Below are 17,117 nucleotides of genomic sequence, written 5' to 3'. Positions count from 1 at the left end.
TCTGCAGCACTATTCTCACGTGAGCCCAGTGTGATGAATGAGGAGTTTTGTCAGCCTTTCTGGAGTGCTTCTATCTTGTTCTAGTGTTCTCCACACAGAGGTGATCATCACTCCTTTCACGCCATGTTGTGGGAAGGAGGTTGCATGGGGGGGCGGAATAGTGCTAATAGTCTGGAAGGTCATCTTGTGGAATCGTGCATCTTGTGGAATAACTGCCTTTATTTCGAAGTGTCTGTCAATTGTGGTGAGTCCTCTATGTATGTGCCCTCAGGTGCATTAGTGATCGGTGCCCAAGCAGGGTCCCGGAAGACGAGGGGGAAGAGTGCCCTCCAGTAATCAGTCAGTGTCTGTTGCAGTTTCACTGCTCACTGCACCACCCAATTCCGGTAGTCTAGGTGTGCCAGCGGCTTCTTGCCATTTCATCAGCCCCCAGGCAGTTATTAATAAGTGGGAGCGTGCTTGTAGGCCCCTGCACTCCTTTTGGACCTCTGTCGTATTGATTGTGTTCACTGTACGTGTCACAGCCCCCCTGCTCCCCAAGCAGCCCACATGTCCATGGTCTTTCAGTGCTATTGAGCGCCCGGCGCGCAGTCCTCTAACCTCCCGGCCTCTCTCCCAGCAAGGTCTGGTCCACCACTCCCAATCCCTGGGCCTCCTGCAGTGTCAGGGAACCTCTTTAACCCCTTGGCAGCCAAGGACGTAACAGTTACGTCCTTGGCTGCGGCGCTGAGGTGCCAAGGACGTAACCATTAAGTCCTTGAACAGGCTCATGGGAGGAGTGCTAGTTCTCAAACCCCCCCACCCCTCAAATGAGCCTCGGCGCTCCCATTGCAGGGATGGAAGGGAAATTGTTTCCCCTTCCACCCCCGGCTCTAATTTAATTAGGCCGATCTGCTCCCTGGGGGGCAGAAACCCCCTAGACACCAGGGACAATTTTTTTGTTTGTTTGTTTATTCATTTTTTAATATATGCGGGGGCGGCGGCAATATATTTTTAGGCCTTTTCGCACCCCCCTCCCTTAGGCAAAGTCTACTGGATGTCAGGGAATTGAAAAGAAAAAAAAAAGTGGGGTGGTGGCTACCAACCAGTATGCGGCCTGGTTATGCTCCCACCCCATCTTAAGGGGGTAACAGTCTTTCAGCTCTCCCCCTGCACACTAAAACATCTTATCCCACGGCAAGCAAGAGGACATTTGATTATTTGGGGTTTTGGTTTTATTTTGGGTCATGAGAGCTTGGCTAACTCTCAAAATCGTCCACTTGGAATGGTGAGGGCTGCACTTTTTTGGACTTTGGTACACTGCCATGTAGAAAAATCCACAAGACCTAGACACATCTGAAATCTAAACATATGGGTGAGTCCAGGGTGGTGTGCTTCACATGCAGCCTGCACCATTTTCTTACTCGCAATGCCCTGCAAACCTCAGACTTTGCTGGAAATCACACATTTTTCCCACATTTTTGTGATGGAACCTTCAGGAATCTGCAGGAATCCGCAAAATTCATACCACCCAGCATTGTCTCATCTATACCGATAACAATTCTGCTGCACTTGTCAGCCTAAATTTTTTTTTTTTCAAACTGCTCTTTTGGACCCGCTTTGGTTTCCCATCAATTTCAACATGTTTTTGTCTCTTCCCTGTCACAGGCACTTGACCCACCTACACAAGTCGGGTATAATTTTTACTGGGAGACTGAGGGGAACTTTGGGTGGTAGGAAATTTGTCCCGGTGCTGTGATCCCACACAGAAATGTGGTAAAAATGTTTTTTTTTTTTTTTTTTTTTAAGCTAAGTTTGAGGTTTGCTGAGGATACTGGGTTACAAAACATTGGGGTATTCTCCCTCGGGTGTCCAGTTTTGAGAAATGTCTGGGTTTGGTAGGTTTCCCTCGATGGCTGCTGAGCCTGGGACCAATAACGCAGGTCTATTTGAGAAGTGGCCCTGTAATTCACATGCTAGTATGGGCACCCCGGAATTCAGAGATGTGCAAAACATTGCTTCTCAACACCTTATCTTGTGCCCATTTTGGAAATACAAAGGTTTTCTTGATACCTATTTTTCACTCTTAATATTTCAGTAAATGAATTGCTGTATACCCAGTATAGAATGAAAACCCATTACAAGGTACAGCTCATTTATTGGCTCTGGGTCCCTATGGTTCTTGATGAACCTACAAGCCCTATATATCCTCGCAACCAGAGTCGTACAGCAGACGTAACAGTATATTGCTTATAAATATTGCTTATAAATAATCTGACATCGCAGGAAAAAGTTAGAGTAAAACGTGGAGAAAAATGGCTGGTTTTCACCTCCAATTTCAATATTTTTTTATTTCAGCTGTTATTTTCTGTAGGAAACCCTTGAAGGATCTACCCAAATTACCCCTTGCTGAATTCAGAATTCTGTCTACTTTTCAGACAGTTTTAGCTTTCTGGGATCTAGCATTGGTTTCACACCTATTTTTGTCACTAACTGAAAGGAGGCTGAACGCACAATTGTTTTTAAAAATGGGTATGTCCCAGTAAAATGCCAAAATTGTGTTGCAAAATGGGGCTTCCTGATTCAAGTCTGTCTGTTTCTGAAAGCTGGGAAGATGGTGATTTTAGCAGCTCAAAGCCTTTGTTGATGTCATTTTCAGGGGAAAAAACACAAGCCGCCTTCTGCAGCCCTTTTTGCCCATTTTTATTTTTATTTTTTTTAAACGACATTTTCGCTGTATTTTGGCCAATTTCTTGGTCTCCTTCAAGGGAACCCACAAAGTCTGGGTACCTCTAGAATCCCTAGGATGTTGGGGGGGAAAAAAAAGGACACAAATTAGGCATGGGTAGCTTATGTGGAGAAAAAGTTATGAGGGCCTAAGCGCGAACTGCCCCAAACAGCTAAAAAAAGGCTTGCCACCTTAGGGGGAAAAGGCCTGGCAGCGAAGGGGTTAAGTCCTGTGCCTCTCCTTTCAGAAGACTACTCGCTGCCTGTATCTGCAAATCAGGCCCAGTCCTTCGTAGCTCTGCACCCCTCCTTTCTTTTAGGCCCGTCAGATGGGTCCATGGTCCTCCGTGCTTTCAGGTCTCACTCCACTGCGATGTCGGCAGCTACATTTTATGAATACCTGTGGCTGCGGCTCGCTGCCATTTTGAGATGCCGCTGTGCGGCAGGCCTCGTCTGTCCTTCTGTTTATCCGTCACCGCAGGGCTCTGCAGCACACCTGGGTCAGCAGCAGTGTAGGGAGGATGTCTGCTGTCCCCACGCTATATTTTTATGGGGCGAAATTAGTTGTAGCCCAGATGGCGGAGCTCTGCCGGAAGCCCTGTGGGTTTTTGTCCAGTCACATTGGGGCCAAGCCACGCCCCCACGGCGTGCGTGCATGTAGTACAGTTGAAAGCGTAGTGGGTAACTGGTAGAATTTTTTTGAAAGTTTTGAACTGTAAACACATCACTGTCTGTCAATTAAACAGCATGCGGTTTATATTCAGTGTATTGTACAGTAATGAATGCTGGTAGAGCACTGTAAAGTGTTGCATTGGGTCCCAAAGATTATTAAATGTTGTTTTTATGGTTGATTATTTTAGGTGACTGTCACTACTTTAATATTCAAGGTTCAGAGGTGCCTTTTTAGTATGAAAAACATTTATACTTTAGTTTTCTTAAAAATGTTTTTTTTTGTCTCTAGGTGGAAGAAGGCATTGTAAAATTGCGAAATGCTGGAACTGAGCAAGACTTGGGCATTCAGTATAAAGCCCTGAAAGCAGAAGTCGATAAACTGAATATCATGACTGCCAAGAGACAGCAGGTGTGTTTAAGTGTGAATGTGCTCAATTTTATACTAATTTGGTTCTCAAAAACAAAGCTTTGATTGGAGGTTTCCTTAAAAGGCAAAGGCTAAAAACTACAGAAATCATTACTTTATAGAATATAATCAAGCACTGATATCTCTGGTTCTTTTCAGAGAAAGCATGTTGGAGGTGATATTGCTATTTGAAATAGGTTTACCGGATATAATCATTGCTGCAGTGAATGTCCTGGACATCATACTGTATTGTTACTTATGTATTACTTTCCTAATCATTGACGAGACACTAAAGCCCCTTCTGGTTGTTAAAGCAAGTAGCTACTCTTTTACATTTTGCCTTTGAATTGATGCACCATGCACCTCAATTATTCGTTGCTTCAGAATGTCTAGTTTCTTAAAAGTGAAGCAAATCTAATTATTGCTATTGAAGAGATATGTTGCAAACGCTATTTGTGGATTGAGTTTGCGGTTATAAAGGCTGGGTAAAGCAGGTACAGTCAGCGCTCGCTGGGGAGGTTATATATTGACACACAGGGCATGTCAGCAGGCAAAGGTAATGGAGACCTATTAACCAGTATCTATTGAACAAAATTTGATTGGTGGTTCATCCCTTCTTGAAAAGTATTTAATTCATCCTTCTGCCGTTGATTGCACTCTACCAGCTCGCAGTGCAGGTTTCCTGTAAAGGCCACAATAGAGGAGTGACCCCACAGTATGCTGACCTCTTGCAGCATTTGGGAGGTCTGCCTCTGGGGGGGAATGAAGAGAATAGGATACCAGGCTTAGGGTTGGGACTGTAGGAAAGTGCCATCTTTCTAGCATAGTTATCCCCACAGTTGACATACTGGTGCACCCATGTATGTCCCTAGTATATGATACTTAGGTACCGAGGGCGGGCTCGAGAAATCCACTCGACCACTCACATTAGCGAGTCTTATTTGAGCAGGTCGAGCTATTTTTAATACTTTACTTACTCGTGTCAAGGTGTTCTGTTCAGTTGAAAAGTGGAGGAGCAATAAAAGATGCCTTTAAATCTTGTTCTTATGTCACATTTGCTCTGTGCTCACAGACAGAGGTCAAAAGTCAGTTTTTCTTCCAATTAATTTCCCTCCTGACTACAGAGTTCTAGGCCTTTGTAAGGTGAACTGTGTGACCTGCTGCTTAGAATGTAAAATAAAAGGATGTAGGGTTTCAGGTTTTACCTAATGCACAACATTTAAATGACTAAGTCAACTGTTCAAACATTTCAAAATATATTTCAGTAGCTGTGAAATCCCTTTTTTATATTCCTGTCTGATGAAAAAAATATTTTAATAGGATGAAAACAAATTGGAATACTTTAGTGTTGATGTGCAAAGGATATGTTTTCTGAAACCCAATTTTCAAAGATTAATACACTATATAGTTTTATCAGTAAAGCTGCAAGCTAGTGGAGAGGTTTTTAGACATTTCTTGGAAAGTTAATGTGTATAGATGACAATGTTACCACATCATGGTTTGGTAATATATTTATTAGAATTGAGTGTTTGAACAAACATTCCTACCCTGATGGCAATGTTAGTAAACTAAAAGAAGACCTAGGTTGTGGGCTAGACCTCCATGGGCATGTGGGCTAGATTCTTGTGATGCATGCAGCAAACTTTAGTCTACTTAAACAAGAGGTTTTTTTGTACTGCAGAAATGCTGACGTCAGATATTTGAAGGTGCAATCGTGTGAGAATTAAAAAGGCTACTCCGTAAACTATTTGCCTAGGATCACACAATTAGAGACCGGTTTACGGGTCAAGCATATTACAGTTAGGTTGTGTAGATTATTTAAGTTACTCGACCTGCAGGTCTAGTAAAATTTTTATGATTATTCGAGCCCTGCATTGGTACTCCAGGGGTTTCCCATGGGCTGCAACATATATTGTGCCACCCATGGGAGCTCATGCAAACTGTCTGCAGGTCTGCCATTGCAGCCTTCGTGAAATGGTGCATGCACCATTTCACCACAGAATCTGGTCACAGCACTTGCACACTGACACCCCTCTGGTAGGCCCTTCAGCCCAAGGGCAGGGTGCATGCCTTTAAGTGTGAGGGTTCCCCTGCATGTTACTTCTTAAATCTACTTGTCCTGTGAAAACAAAATCTACTTGTCCCTTTGGTGCCATGTAGTGCGGAGAAAAATTATGGCAGCAATCTGATTATGTAAGACCTCTGATAATAGCCTCTCTCTTATTATGCCAGGACTACTACTATAGTAGGGCTTGAATACTTGCAATTTCAATCCCTACTATAGCAATTTCCTTATTTTGTGAACTTGTAAAAGTTCAGTAGATTTTCACATGATCAAATCTACCCATGCTTATTTGCTTACGCTAAAATACAGTTTACAAATATTTTCTAGGAATACGATTTACTGGTCTACTTCTGTAAGTTCTTGTGAATTCATGAAAGCCACAGCATTAACATGTGTACACATTACCTCAACCGTTGACAGTTCTCTTCTCTGGCAGCCAAAGGGTTTGTGCTGCAGGGTGTTGGGCCTACTTGTACCAAGGACAAAATAAACATGAAAACTGGTTGCCCTTGACCCCAAACAATATGTCCTGGGTGTCGGGTGATAGGACACTGGTCAACATGAGTGGTCCAACTACATAATGGGGTCTCCAAACCTAGGCATATTTGGTATCAAACATGTTGGAATCCTGCAACTACACAGATTCCAGTGTTAGTTGAATGATACCATGTTTCTGGGGTTTCTTTACGAGGATCCCCCAGTTCTGCCTGTGCAGCCTTGCAGGGTCCAGCTGCCAGCCCATACTGCTGCTGACCCCAGACACTGTTGTGCCCTCCTATTGGTAAGCTTGGTTCAGTTAGAGGAAGGCAGAACAAAGGATTTCCTGCAAGGGAGAGGTGTGACCACCTCCCCCTGTGAATAAGGTGTCTAAGGGCTGGGGTGGGGTGGCCTCTGAGCACCACCAGACCTTTTTGAAGGGCACATTTGGTACCCCCTTGCATAATCCGGTTTGCACCAGTTCAGGAACCACTTGTTCCCACTCTGGTGCCAAACTGCTCAAAGGACAGGGGAGTGACCACACACCCCTGTCCAGCTCCTCCTCTAGGGAGGTGCACAGAGCTCCACCAGGTGGCTTGATTCTGCCATCTTGGATACAAGATGGGCAGAGGCCTTTGGGGGCATCTGACTGGTTAGGCCAGGTAGATGACGTCCCTGGCCCCCTCTTATAGGTGGGTCACTTCAGAGAATGACCAACCCCTTTTTAGGGTTACTTAAGGGGTCCCTCATGGGTGAGTCCTCAGATTTGTCGAGCAAGACTCCCCAAGGAGCTCTCTGCAAGACATCTTCAGCTCTTGGCCTCTGGAACTGCAGCTGGTCTGCTTTAGAACCGAAACACATCTGCTTCTGGTGGAAAGGCTCTCATTGCAACATTGTTTCTCTGGATCCTGAAAGAATTCTGCAACATACAAGACTGTGCATCCTCCAGGGTCACTAGGCTCTGTTTGCATGTGGAAGCGTGGATGGATCTCCCTTGGAGTGAAGGAGTCACTCCCCCCGCAAACGCAGGCACCTAAAGACCATGTTGACCGGCTGGTGGAGTCTGCTGTTCCACGAACATCGAAAGGCTCTGCTTCAGACGTGGTGAGTCTGTGGCTTCCTCTGGGTCTTGCTGGTCTTCTGGCCAACTTGAGGGACTGTGGGCCCCTGCTCCTGGCACTCGACTGGATCCCTGTGCACTGAGACTGCTGCACTTGCTAAGGCTTGATGAGACTTCCTCCAGGACATCTTCAGGCGCCAGGAAGCCCAGGCCTCCATCAATCTGTAGCTCAAAGAGCAGCCCCTGTCCTGCAACTCCTTCGACGTGTGACTTCTGTTTTGTTGTGCTGCTGAGGCCTCCTCCTGACTCCCTTTGTCCATCACCTGTCGGTCACTCGTGGCGGCTCCATTGACTTCTGCTGGACGACTTCTTCCACAACTTGCAGGAACATCACCTCTAGGAAGGTGGGCATTGCTACCTGCACCATCTGGACACCACCAAGGGTGCTGGACTGTAGGGAGCTGGCCTGGTGTCTGAAGGGTACCTAAGGTCCTTACACCAGGTCCAGGTATCCCCTATCAGTGAGGTGTAGTCGGTGTCTAGGAAGCCAGACTTTAAAGGTAGCTGTGGATGAGCAGCCAAGGTTTATTTAGGAGACGTGCAAAGCTCATGAACTACCACTGTAGTCACACAGCACTTAAACACATGCAAGAAGCACACAGTGTTAAATAAATAAAGGTACTTTATTTTAGTGACACTAATAAAATACTATATAGGCAATACTCTACTAGCAGATGAGTAAATACAATATTATATACACCTTAGTTGTCGGGAATAAGCATAGAAAGTAATAGAAAACAGTGCAATAACAACAGATAATAGTGACTCTAGGGAGAGCCCAAACCATATAGTAAAAAAAATGGAATGCTAATGATAGACCCCTATCCAGGTAAGTGGAATCTGTAGAGGGGAGCTTGAGGAACTAGGAATCCCAAAAGGTAAGTACCAGTGTGTCCCCCAGCGACCAGGAGGGATGTAAGTACCTGTTTTTTCCCAAACCCACAGAGAACCTTTGTTAAAGGACTGTGCAAGACTGCAAGAAACAGAAGATGGATCCAGAATGAAGAGGACCTGCAAACAAAGGGGACTGCATGAAAGTGCACTCTTTCTTGGCATGGTAACACCCATTTATTTTCTTCCTGTTGTCAGTGTGTTTGACTGTGTTCACTGGGATCCTGCTAACCATTACCCCAGTGATATGCTCTCTCCCTTCTAACTTGGTAACTGTACCATTTTCTTCCCACAATTGGCATACTGGTTCCTCCATGTAAGCCTCTAGTATATGGTACCCAGGGCATTGGGGTAACAAGGGATCCATATGGGCTGCAGCAGTTATGATGTCACCCGTAGGGAGCCCATGCAAAGGGTTCTGCAGGCCTGCCATTGCAGTCTCTGTGAAACGGGTGCATGTTACCACTTCCCAGTCCATCACAACCCCAGGGGTGATGGCCAGAGCTCCTTCAGGTGGCCTCTTGGTTCTGCGTTCTGACATCTTGCAACCAAGATGGGAAGAGGCCTCTGGGAGCTTCTGAGTGGCCAGGTCAGGCAGGTGACGTCACAGCCCCCTCCTGATAGGTTGTCACCTTTGCTAGGTGACCAATCCCCCTTCCAGGGCTATTTAGGGTCTCCCTCTTAGGTGGGTCCTCAGTTTCGAAGTGCAAGACTCCAGTAGGACTCCTCTGCAACGTTTACTTTTACGTCTGGCCACTGGAACCGCAACTGGACTTCACAGGAACCTACAAACTACAGCTCTAGCAATGACTTTGCTATGCAACATTGTTTCTCTGGCTCTTTCCTGCAACTGCAACATTTCCCCAGCTGTGCATCCTCTGAGAGCGACAAGTCTTCAGTCTGCACCAAGAAGGAATCTCCCTTGGAGTGAAGGAGTCACTCCCCTGCATCTGCAGGCACCAACTGCAATGATGACTGGCTGCATGGATCCTCTCTCCTGCAACTCTTCGTGGATCCTGCAACACAGGTGATGGTGTTGAGTGGTCTCCTTGGTCCCCTCTATCAGCTGCCCAACTTGGAAGGTGGTGACTTTTTGCAACTCCATGCAGGACAGAACCTGTGTGTAGCTACCAAGGCTTGTTGGCACTTCTTCAGAGGGATCTTCAGGCTCCATATTGCCACAGCCTCAGCACTCTTCCCTGCAATATGTGGTCTCCTACCTGCTGCTCCAGCGACATGGGACTGCTTTCCAGGTGTGCTGAGTGGCAGACCTGCAGACATACTTTGTATGGGCTCCCATGGGTGGCATAATACATGCTGTAGCCCATGAGGAACCCCTGGTGCCTCAAGCCCTGGTTACCTAGGTACCATATACTCTTAAGTTATATATGAAGGCACCAGTATGCCAATTGTGGGGTGTAAAGTTAGGGACAACCAAATCCATAGGGAGAGAGCACAGTTACTGGGGTCTGGGTTAGCAGGATCCCAGTAAACATTCAAAACACACTGACATCGGACAAAAAGTGGGGGGTAACCATGCCAAAAAGAGGGTACTTTCCTACATTGGGTCCCTTTATTAGTTCTGGTGTTAGCATTGACTTTTTTTTTTAATTAAAATTCTCTCTCCATCGGCTGGCTTCACTATCTGTGACAGCATTGTGCTCTTTCACAAGGAGCATATCAGCACACAAGGTAGTTGTGTGCAAAGCCAGGAACTACTGTGACTGTGTACCTTTTGAGACCAAAACATATTGTTCAATGACATATGGCTGGAGATACACATGCTTTGCATAAGTCCGCTATCTATTGGTGGACTTGAAGTGTTACAACTTGTTATTTTTTCAAAGAACCTTTTCGAGTCACAAGATCGAGTGACCCCTCCTCTCAGTGATAGTCCTTTGTCAGATTGTTTTCTCTCAGCTGTCGGGATCGGACATGTATTCCTCAGCTCGATCTATTCCGAACTCTTCTTTCTTTCAGTGACTGTATTGTAGTTCGAACGCATATTCTCTAACGCATTTGAATCTAATTTCTCCGTTGGGGGTCGGTTTAACTTCCCTTCGGGACGCCAGCACCTGTCTTGGGCCTAATACTCCATGTGGTGTTGAGAAATGCAGGGCTAATGGAACGCACTCAAATTCGATTTAGCCCTCGATGCTGTTTGAAATTCCCGCACATCGATCTTCACCAGGTGTGTAATCTCTGCTTGTCCCCAGACCACAGAGAAGAACCCTGCAACTCCTGTCGTCCTTTCAGCTCCAAGAAGAGCCTACGAGTCAGAAGAACGTCGGTTTAAGATATCATCTGAGACGCTGTACAACACCCCTGCTATCTTCAGGGAAGAACATACGCAGGAGGAGACCCACCAAGAAGGCTTTTTCCATAGGAGATTCGGACTTTGATGTTCAATCGGACATCAAAGGCCAGCCTCTTACGTCGGGGCAACCTGTGAGTACTACCCCGAGCCCCCATGTGAAGAGTATCAAGAAGCCACATGTTGGAAGTTGGCTCTGTATGCACTATTTCAAAGTAAGGAATAGTATGCACAGAGTCCGGGGTTCCCCTTCGAGGTAAGATAGTGGCAAAAAGAGATAATACTAATGCTCTATTTTGTGGTAGTGTGGTCGAGCAGTAAGCTTATCAAAGGAGTAGTGTTAAGCATTTGTTGTACACACACAGGCAATAAATGAGGAACACACACTCGGAGACAATTCCAGGCCAATAGGTTTTTGTATAGAAAAATATATTTTCTTAATTTATTTTAAGAACCAAAGGTTCAAGATTTACATGTAATACTTCAAATGAAAGGTATTGCAGGTAAGTACTTTAGGAACTTTGAATTAGCAAAATAGCATATACAGTTTTCACATAAATCACATAGCTATTTTAAAACTAGACACTTAGTGCAATTTTCAACAGTTCCTTGGGGGAGTAAGAGTTTGTTAGTTTTTGCAGGTAAGTAAACCACCTACGGGGTTCAAGTTTGGGTCCAAGGTAGCCCACCGTTGGGGGTTCAGAGCAACCCCAAAGTTACCACACCAGCAGCTCAGGGCCGGTCAGGTGCAGAGGTCAAAGAGGTGCCCAAAACACATAGGCTTCAATGGAGAGAAGGGGGGTGCCCCGGTTCCAGTCTGCCAGCAGGTAAGTACCCGCGTCTTCGGAGGGCAGACCAGGGGGGTTTTGTAGGGCACCGGGGGGAACACAAGTCAGCACAAAAAGTACACCCTCATCCTCGGCAACACCCCGACCGCATGGGACGACTCCTGGTGGCCCATGGCCCTTGGCACCGCACTGACCCCCTCAGACCACGCCCGCAACCTCTGCTTCATCTTGGACCCTCTTCTCACCATGACCAAACAAGTCAACGCCGTGTCCTCCTCCTGCTTCCTCACCCTCCGCAAGATCTTACGCTGGATCCCCACCGACACCAGAAGAACCGTGACCCACGCCCTAGTCACTAGCCGCCTGGACTACAGCAACACCCTTTATGCTGGGACCACCGCAAAACTCCAAAAACGTCTGCAACGTATTCAAAACGCCTCCGCCCGCCTCATCCTCGACGTACCCCGCAACAGCCACATCTCCGCACACCTGAGACACCTGCATTGGCTCCCAGTCAGCAAAAGGATCACCTTCCGACTTCTCACCCACGCACACAAAGCCCTCCACGACAAGGGACCTGAATACCTCAACCGACGCCTCAGCTTCTACGCCCCCACCCGTCTCCTCCGTTCCACCGGCCTCGCGCTTGCTGCCGTCCCTCGCATCCGCCGCTCCACGGCGGGTGGGAGGTCTTTCTCCTACCTGGCAGCCAAGACCTGGAACACCCTCCCCACCAGCCTCAGGACCACCCAGGACCACTCCGCATTCCAGAGACTCCTCAAGACCTGGCTTTTTGAGCAGCAGTAACCCCCCTTCCCCCTAGCGCCTTGAGACCCGCACGGGTGAGTAGCGCGCTTTATAAATGTTAATGATTTGATTTGATTTTGATATACTCTTATGGCTACCCTGCACTTACAATGTCTAAGGTTTTGCTTAGACACTGTAGGGACATAGTGCTCATGCACTTATGCCCTCACCTATGGTAAAGTGCACCCTGCCTTAGGGCTGTAAGGCCTGCTAGAGGGGTGACTTATCTATACTGCATAGGCAGTGTGAGGTTGGCATGGCTCCCTGAGGGGAGTGCCATGTCGACTTAGTCTTTTTCCCCCCACTAGCACACACAAGCTGGCAAGCAGTGTGTCTGTGCTGAGTGAGGGGTCCCCAGGGTGGCATAAGATATGCTGCAGCCCTTAGAGACCTTCCCTGGCATCAGGGCCCTTGGTACCAGGGGTACCAGTTACAAGGGACTTACCTGGATGCCAGGGTGTGCCAATTGTGGAAACAAAAGTACAGGTTAGGGAAAGAACAGTGGTGCTAGGGCCTGGTTAGCAGACTTTCAAATAAAAACTTGGCATCAGCAAAGGCAAAAAGTGAGGGGGTAACCATGCCAAGGAGGCATTTCCTTACAACTGGTTAAGACAAATAAGGACTAGGAGTAAAGATAAATAAGTGATTGTGGTCAGACCTACGAGAGGAGGCCCGCTAGGGCTCTCAAGCTGTCTCCTTGCTTCAGATTTTTTTTCCCACCTTAATTTTTTAAATTTTTTTTTATTAATAATCCTGGGCATCTAAGTGGTGGTACTGACAACTCTTCTATCATACTGGGAGTTTTGTATTTGCAGGTAAGCTGTGCGTTTATAATGTAAGTACAAGGCACGAATAACCATTGAACAAACATAATTGGGGTTGCTATAATCATTTTTAAAGCCATAGAAATCTATTTTCACCAGTTTGTTTACTTGTTTTTTTTTTTTTTTTGGAAGGAACTTAAAGATATTGGTCACCGTGATCAAATGGCTGCTGCACGTGGAATCCTTCAGAAGAACATTCCCATACTTTACACTGCTTCTCAGGCATGTTTGCAGCACCCAGATGTGGCAGCTTATAAGGCTAATCGGGACTTGATCTACAAACAACTTCAGCAGGCTGTAACTGGAATTTCAAACTCTGCTCAGGCTACAGTGTCTGATGAGGGTACTCAGCAGCAGATTGGGGGAGGAGAGCTTGCGCTTGCACTTAATAACTTTGATGTGAGTATAACTATCTATTTACAACATCTTTCAATCCCCACTGACTTTTCTGTTCCCTTTGTTTTTTTACCCAAATACTGATGTTTGTGGTAATGTTAGAAGTTGCCATTTGGCTCCCAAATCCCATGCCATACACTACACGTCACGCAGAAAATGTGCATGCTGGTCCGTTCATAATTACAAATACATGAGGTACACACGTCCAAAAAGACTTTTTTGGTAGTACAGAATGGAGCTTTGATTTTTTTTTTCTTTTTTTTTTTGATAGCACTGTTTAGCATTTTCTGTTAAATCAAGTTGGTGTGTGTGCACTGAAACAGTACAAATTTCCTACATATACTCCCTCCACATAACGAAATGCAAGTAGTATTATTTAAATTCTGGCTATTGTATTTTTTTTATAGACCATGTAGTTCTGAATTTAGGGGTGGGTTTAGGTCTGGGAGGGCAGTAGCCAACGGCTACTGTCCTTAAGGGTGCCTACCCCCTCCTTGTGTCTCCTCCCTGGGGGTTGGGGGGGGGGGGGAGGGTGGTGAGGGGGGGCACATCCCTATTCGTATTGGGGGAAATCCTCCAAAATCAAGATGGAGGATTTCTGACTGGTGAGTGACGCCTTGTTTTTCTCATAATCTCCCATGGACTTGCCGCCAAAAGTGGGGGTGGGCATCTCCACTAGCTGGAGTGCCCTGGGGCATTGTAACACGAAGCTTGAGCCTTTGAGGCTCACTGCTAGGTGTTACAGTTCCCACAGGGGGGAGGTGTTAAGCATCTCCACCCAGTGCACGCTTTGTTTCTGGCCTCAGAGAGCACAAAGGCTCTCACCCCAGGAGGTCAGAAACTCGCCCCTCAGGATCAGGCTGGCACAGACCAGTCAGTCCTGCGCTGAAGGATTGGATAAAATACAGAAGGCATCTCTAAGATGCCCTCTGTGTGCATTTTTTAATAAATCCAACACTGGCATCAGTGTGGGTTTATTATTCTGAGAAGTTTGATACCAAACTTCCCAGTATTCAGTGTAGCCATTGTGGAGCTGTGGAGTTAGTTTTAACAAACTCCCAGACCATATACTTAATATGGCCACACTGTACTTAGGGCCATAAATACGAACACATTTTCCCATAGACACAGAATGGGTAAAACCCTTTGATACATCTGGCCCTTAGTGTCTAAGAATAGACTTAGACACTGTAGGGGCATATTGCTCATGCAGCCATGCCCTCACATGTGGTATAGAGCACCCTGCCTTAGGGCTGTAAGGCCTGCTAGAGGGGTGACTTACCTATGCCACAGGCAGTATTTTGTGGGCATGGCATCCTGAGGGGGATGCCATGTCGACTTGGCCTTTTTCTCCCCACCAACACACACAATCTACAGTAGCAGTGTGCATGTGTTAGGTGAGGGGTCCCTTAGGCTGACACAACATATGCTGCAGACCTTAGGGACCTTCCCTGGTCACAGGGCCCTTGGTACCACTGGTACCTTTTACAAGGGAATTATCTGTGTGCCAGGGGTGTGCCAATTGTGGAAACAATGGCACATTTTAGGTGAAAAAACACTGGTGCTGGAGCCTGGTTAGCATGGTCGTCCCAGCACACTTCAGTCAAGTCAGCATCAGTATCAGGCAAAAGGTGGGGGGTAACTGCAACAGGGAGCCATTTTCTTACACATGCAGACTGCCTTTGCAGGCTGCGTGTCTTGGTGCAACTAAAAGTGAAAACACTACATGGCTCTCAGCCTGTGTGCCCTGTCCCCTAACACTGTGTGCAATATGGGTAAGTCACCCCTACAGAAGGTCTTACAGCCCTAAGGCAGGGGATTTATTGACTGTGTGTATTTTCAGATGTGTAACACTCCTTTCTGATATGTCTAAGGCTGCTCAACCACACTACCCCCTAAAAAGAGCACCTTGGGATTGTTAGAGAAAGCCCCTGTCCAATAGTAAGGGAACCCCTGGACTCTTTCCACGATATATCTCATTTTGAAATGTCATTAAAAGCCAGCTTCCTACAGAGTTCAGGTGAACCTCCCAGGCACTCCTTGCAAGATATTACAGAGCTCATTGGGATCAAATGGAAGATTTATTGCAATATCTTCAACCAGAGCACCAACAAAGAGGCCAACAAATAGTCACAAAGGGGCAGGCTATTTCTAATAATGCTATTACATGTGGTACTGATGCAGCTGCAAGAGGCATTAACATCAGCATAATCATTAGACGACATGCATGGCTAAGGGCGTCTGGATTTAAACCAGAAATTCAACAAGCAGTTCTTAATATGCCATTTGACAAACATCTATTTGGCCCAGAAGTACATATCACAGTAGATACACTGAAAAAAAGATTCAGAAACTGCAACAGCCATGGGTGATTTATGTACCACACCTACAAGAGGTAATTTTCGTAGGACTGAATTTATATGTGGTTTCAAAACATCAACCATAGAACCATCTACCTCACAATACAAACCCGGAACAAGCTTCTATAATAGGAGCTCATTCAGAGGGTCGTATAGAGCATCTCAGTATAGAGGAAGGGCTAAAACCAACCTCTTCATCAACAAAGCAGTGACTTACTAAACATCCTCACAAACCATACATCTCCTGTGGGAGGAAGACTGGTCAGTTTCTACTCCCAGTGACAAAACACCACCACAGATCAATGGGTTCTATCAATTATCCAACATGGTTAATCCCTAGAACTCATCTCTACTCCACCAAACATTCCCCCTCCTGCACACAGAATGACTCAGAAACATCTTACTCTTAAAACAAGACATACAATCCCCACTCATCAAAGGAGCCATAGAGAGAGTGTAGGAAGTTGGCTCTGTATGTGCTATTTCAAAGTAAGGAATAGCATGCACAGAGTCCAAGGGTTCCCCTTAGAGGTAAAATAGTGGTAAAAATAGATAATACTAATGCTCTATTTTGTGGTAGTGTGGTCGAGCAGTAGGCTTATCCAAGGAGTAGTGTTAAGCATTTGTTGGACATACACATAGACAATAAATGAGGTACACACACTCAGAGACAAATCCAGCCAATAGGTTTTGTTATAGAAAAATATATTTTCTTAGTTTATTTTAAGAACCACAGGTTCAAATTTAACATGTAATATCTTGTTTGAAAGGTATTGCAGGTAAGTACATTAGGAACTTTGAATCATTTCAATTGCATGTATACTTTTCAAGTTATTGACAAATAGCTACTTTAAAAGTGGACACTTAGTGCAATTTTCACAGTTCCTGGGGGAGGTAAGTTTTTGTTAGTTTTACCAGGTAAGTAAGACACTTACAGGGTTCAGTTCTTGGTCCAAGGTAGCCCACCGTTGGGGGTTCAGAGCAACCCCAAAGTCACCACACCAGCAGCTCAGGGCCGGTCAGGTGCAGAGTTCAAAGTGGTGCCCAAAACGCATAGGCTAGAATGGAGAGAAGGGGGTGCCCCGGTTCCGGTCTGCTTGCAGGTAAGTACCCGCGTCTTCGGAGGGCAGACCAGGGGGGTTTTGTAGGGCACCGGGGGGGACACAAGCCCACACAGAAATTTCACCCTCAGCAGCGCGGGGGCGGCCGGGTGCAGTGTAGAAACAAGCGTCGGGTTTGCAATGTTAGTCTATGAGAGATCAACGGATCTCTTCAGCGCTGCAGGCAGGCA

General features: G+C 46.2%; 1 protein-coding gene across 1 annotated transcript in view; it reads left to right on the top strand.

The window, feature by feature from the left end:
* The window catches only part of CTNNA1 (catenin alpha 1), a 712,178-nt gene that overhangs the window by 201,530 nt on the left and 493,531 nt on the right, over positions 1–17,117 (top strand). The window contains exons 5-6 of the mRNA XM_069199317.1: positions 3,668–3,787; positions 13,203–13,469. Of these exons, the coding sequence (XP_069055418.1) occupies positions 3,668–3,787; positions 13,203–13,469 (387 nt within the window). The remainder of the gene's footprint in view (positions 1–3,667; positions 3,788–13,202; positions 13,470–17,117) is intronic.

This window comes from Pleurodeles waltl, chromosome 7 (genome assembly GCF_031143425.1).
Source record: "Pleurodeles waltl isolate 20211129_DDA chromosome 7, aPleWal1.hap1.20221129, whole genome shotgun sequence".
Taxonomy (NCBI): domain Eukaryota; kingdom Metazoa; phylum Chordata; class Amphibia; order Caudata; family Salamandridae; genus Pleurodeles; species Pleurodeles waltl.
Note: the sequence above shows the minus strand (reverse complement) of the source record. Positions and strands in the feature narration are given on the sequence as shown.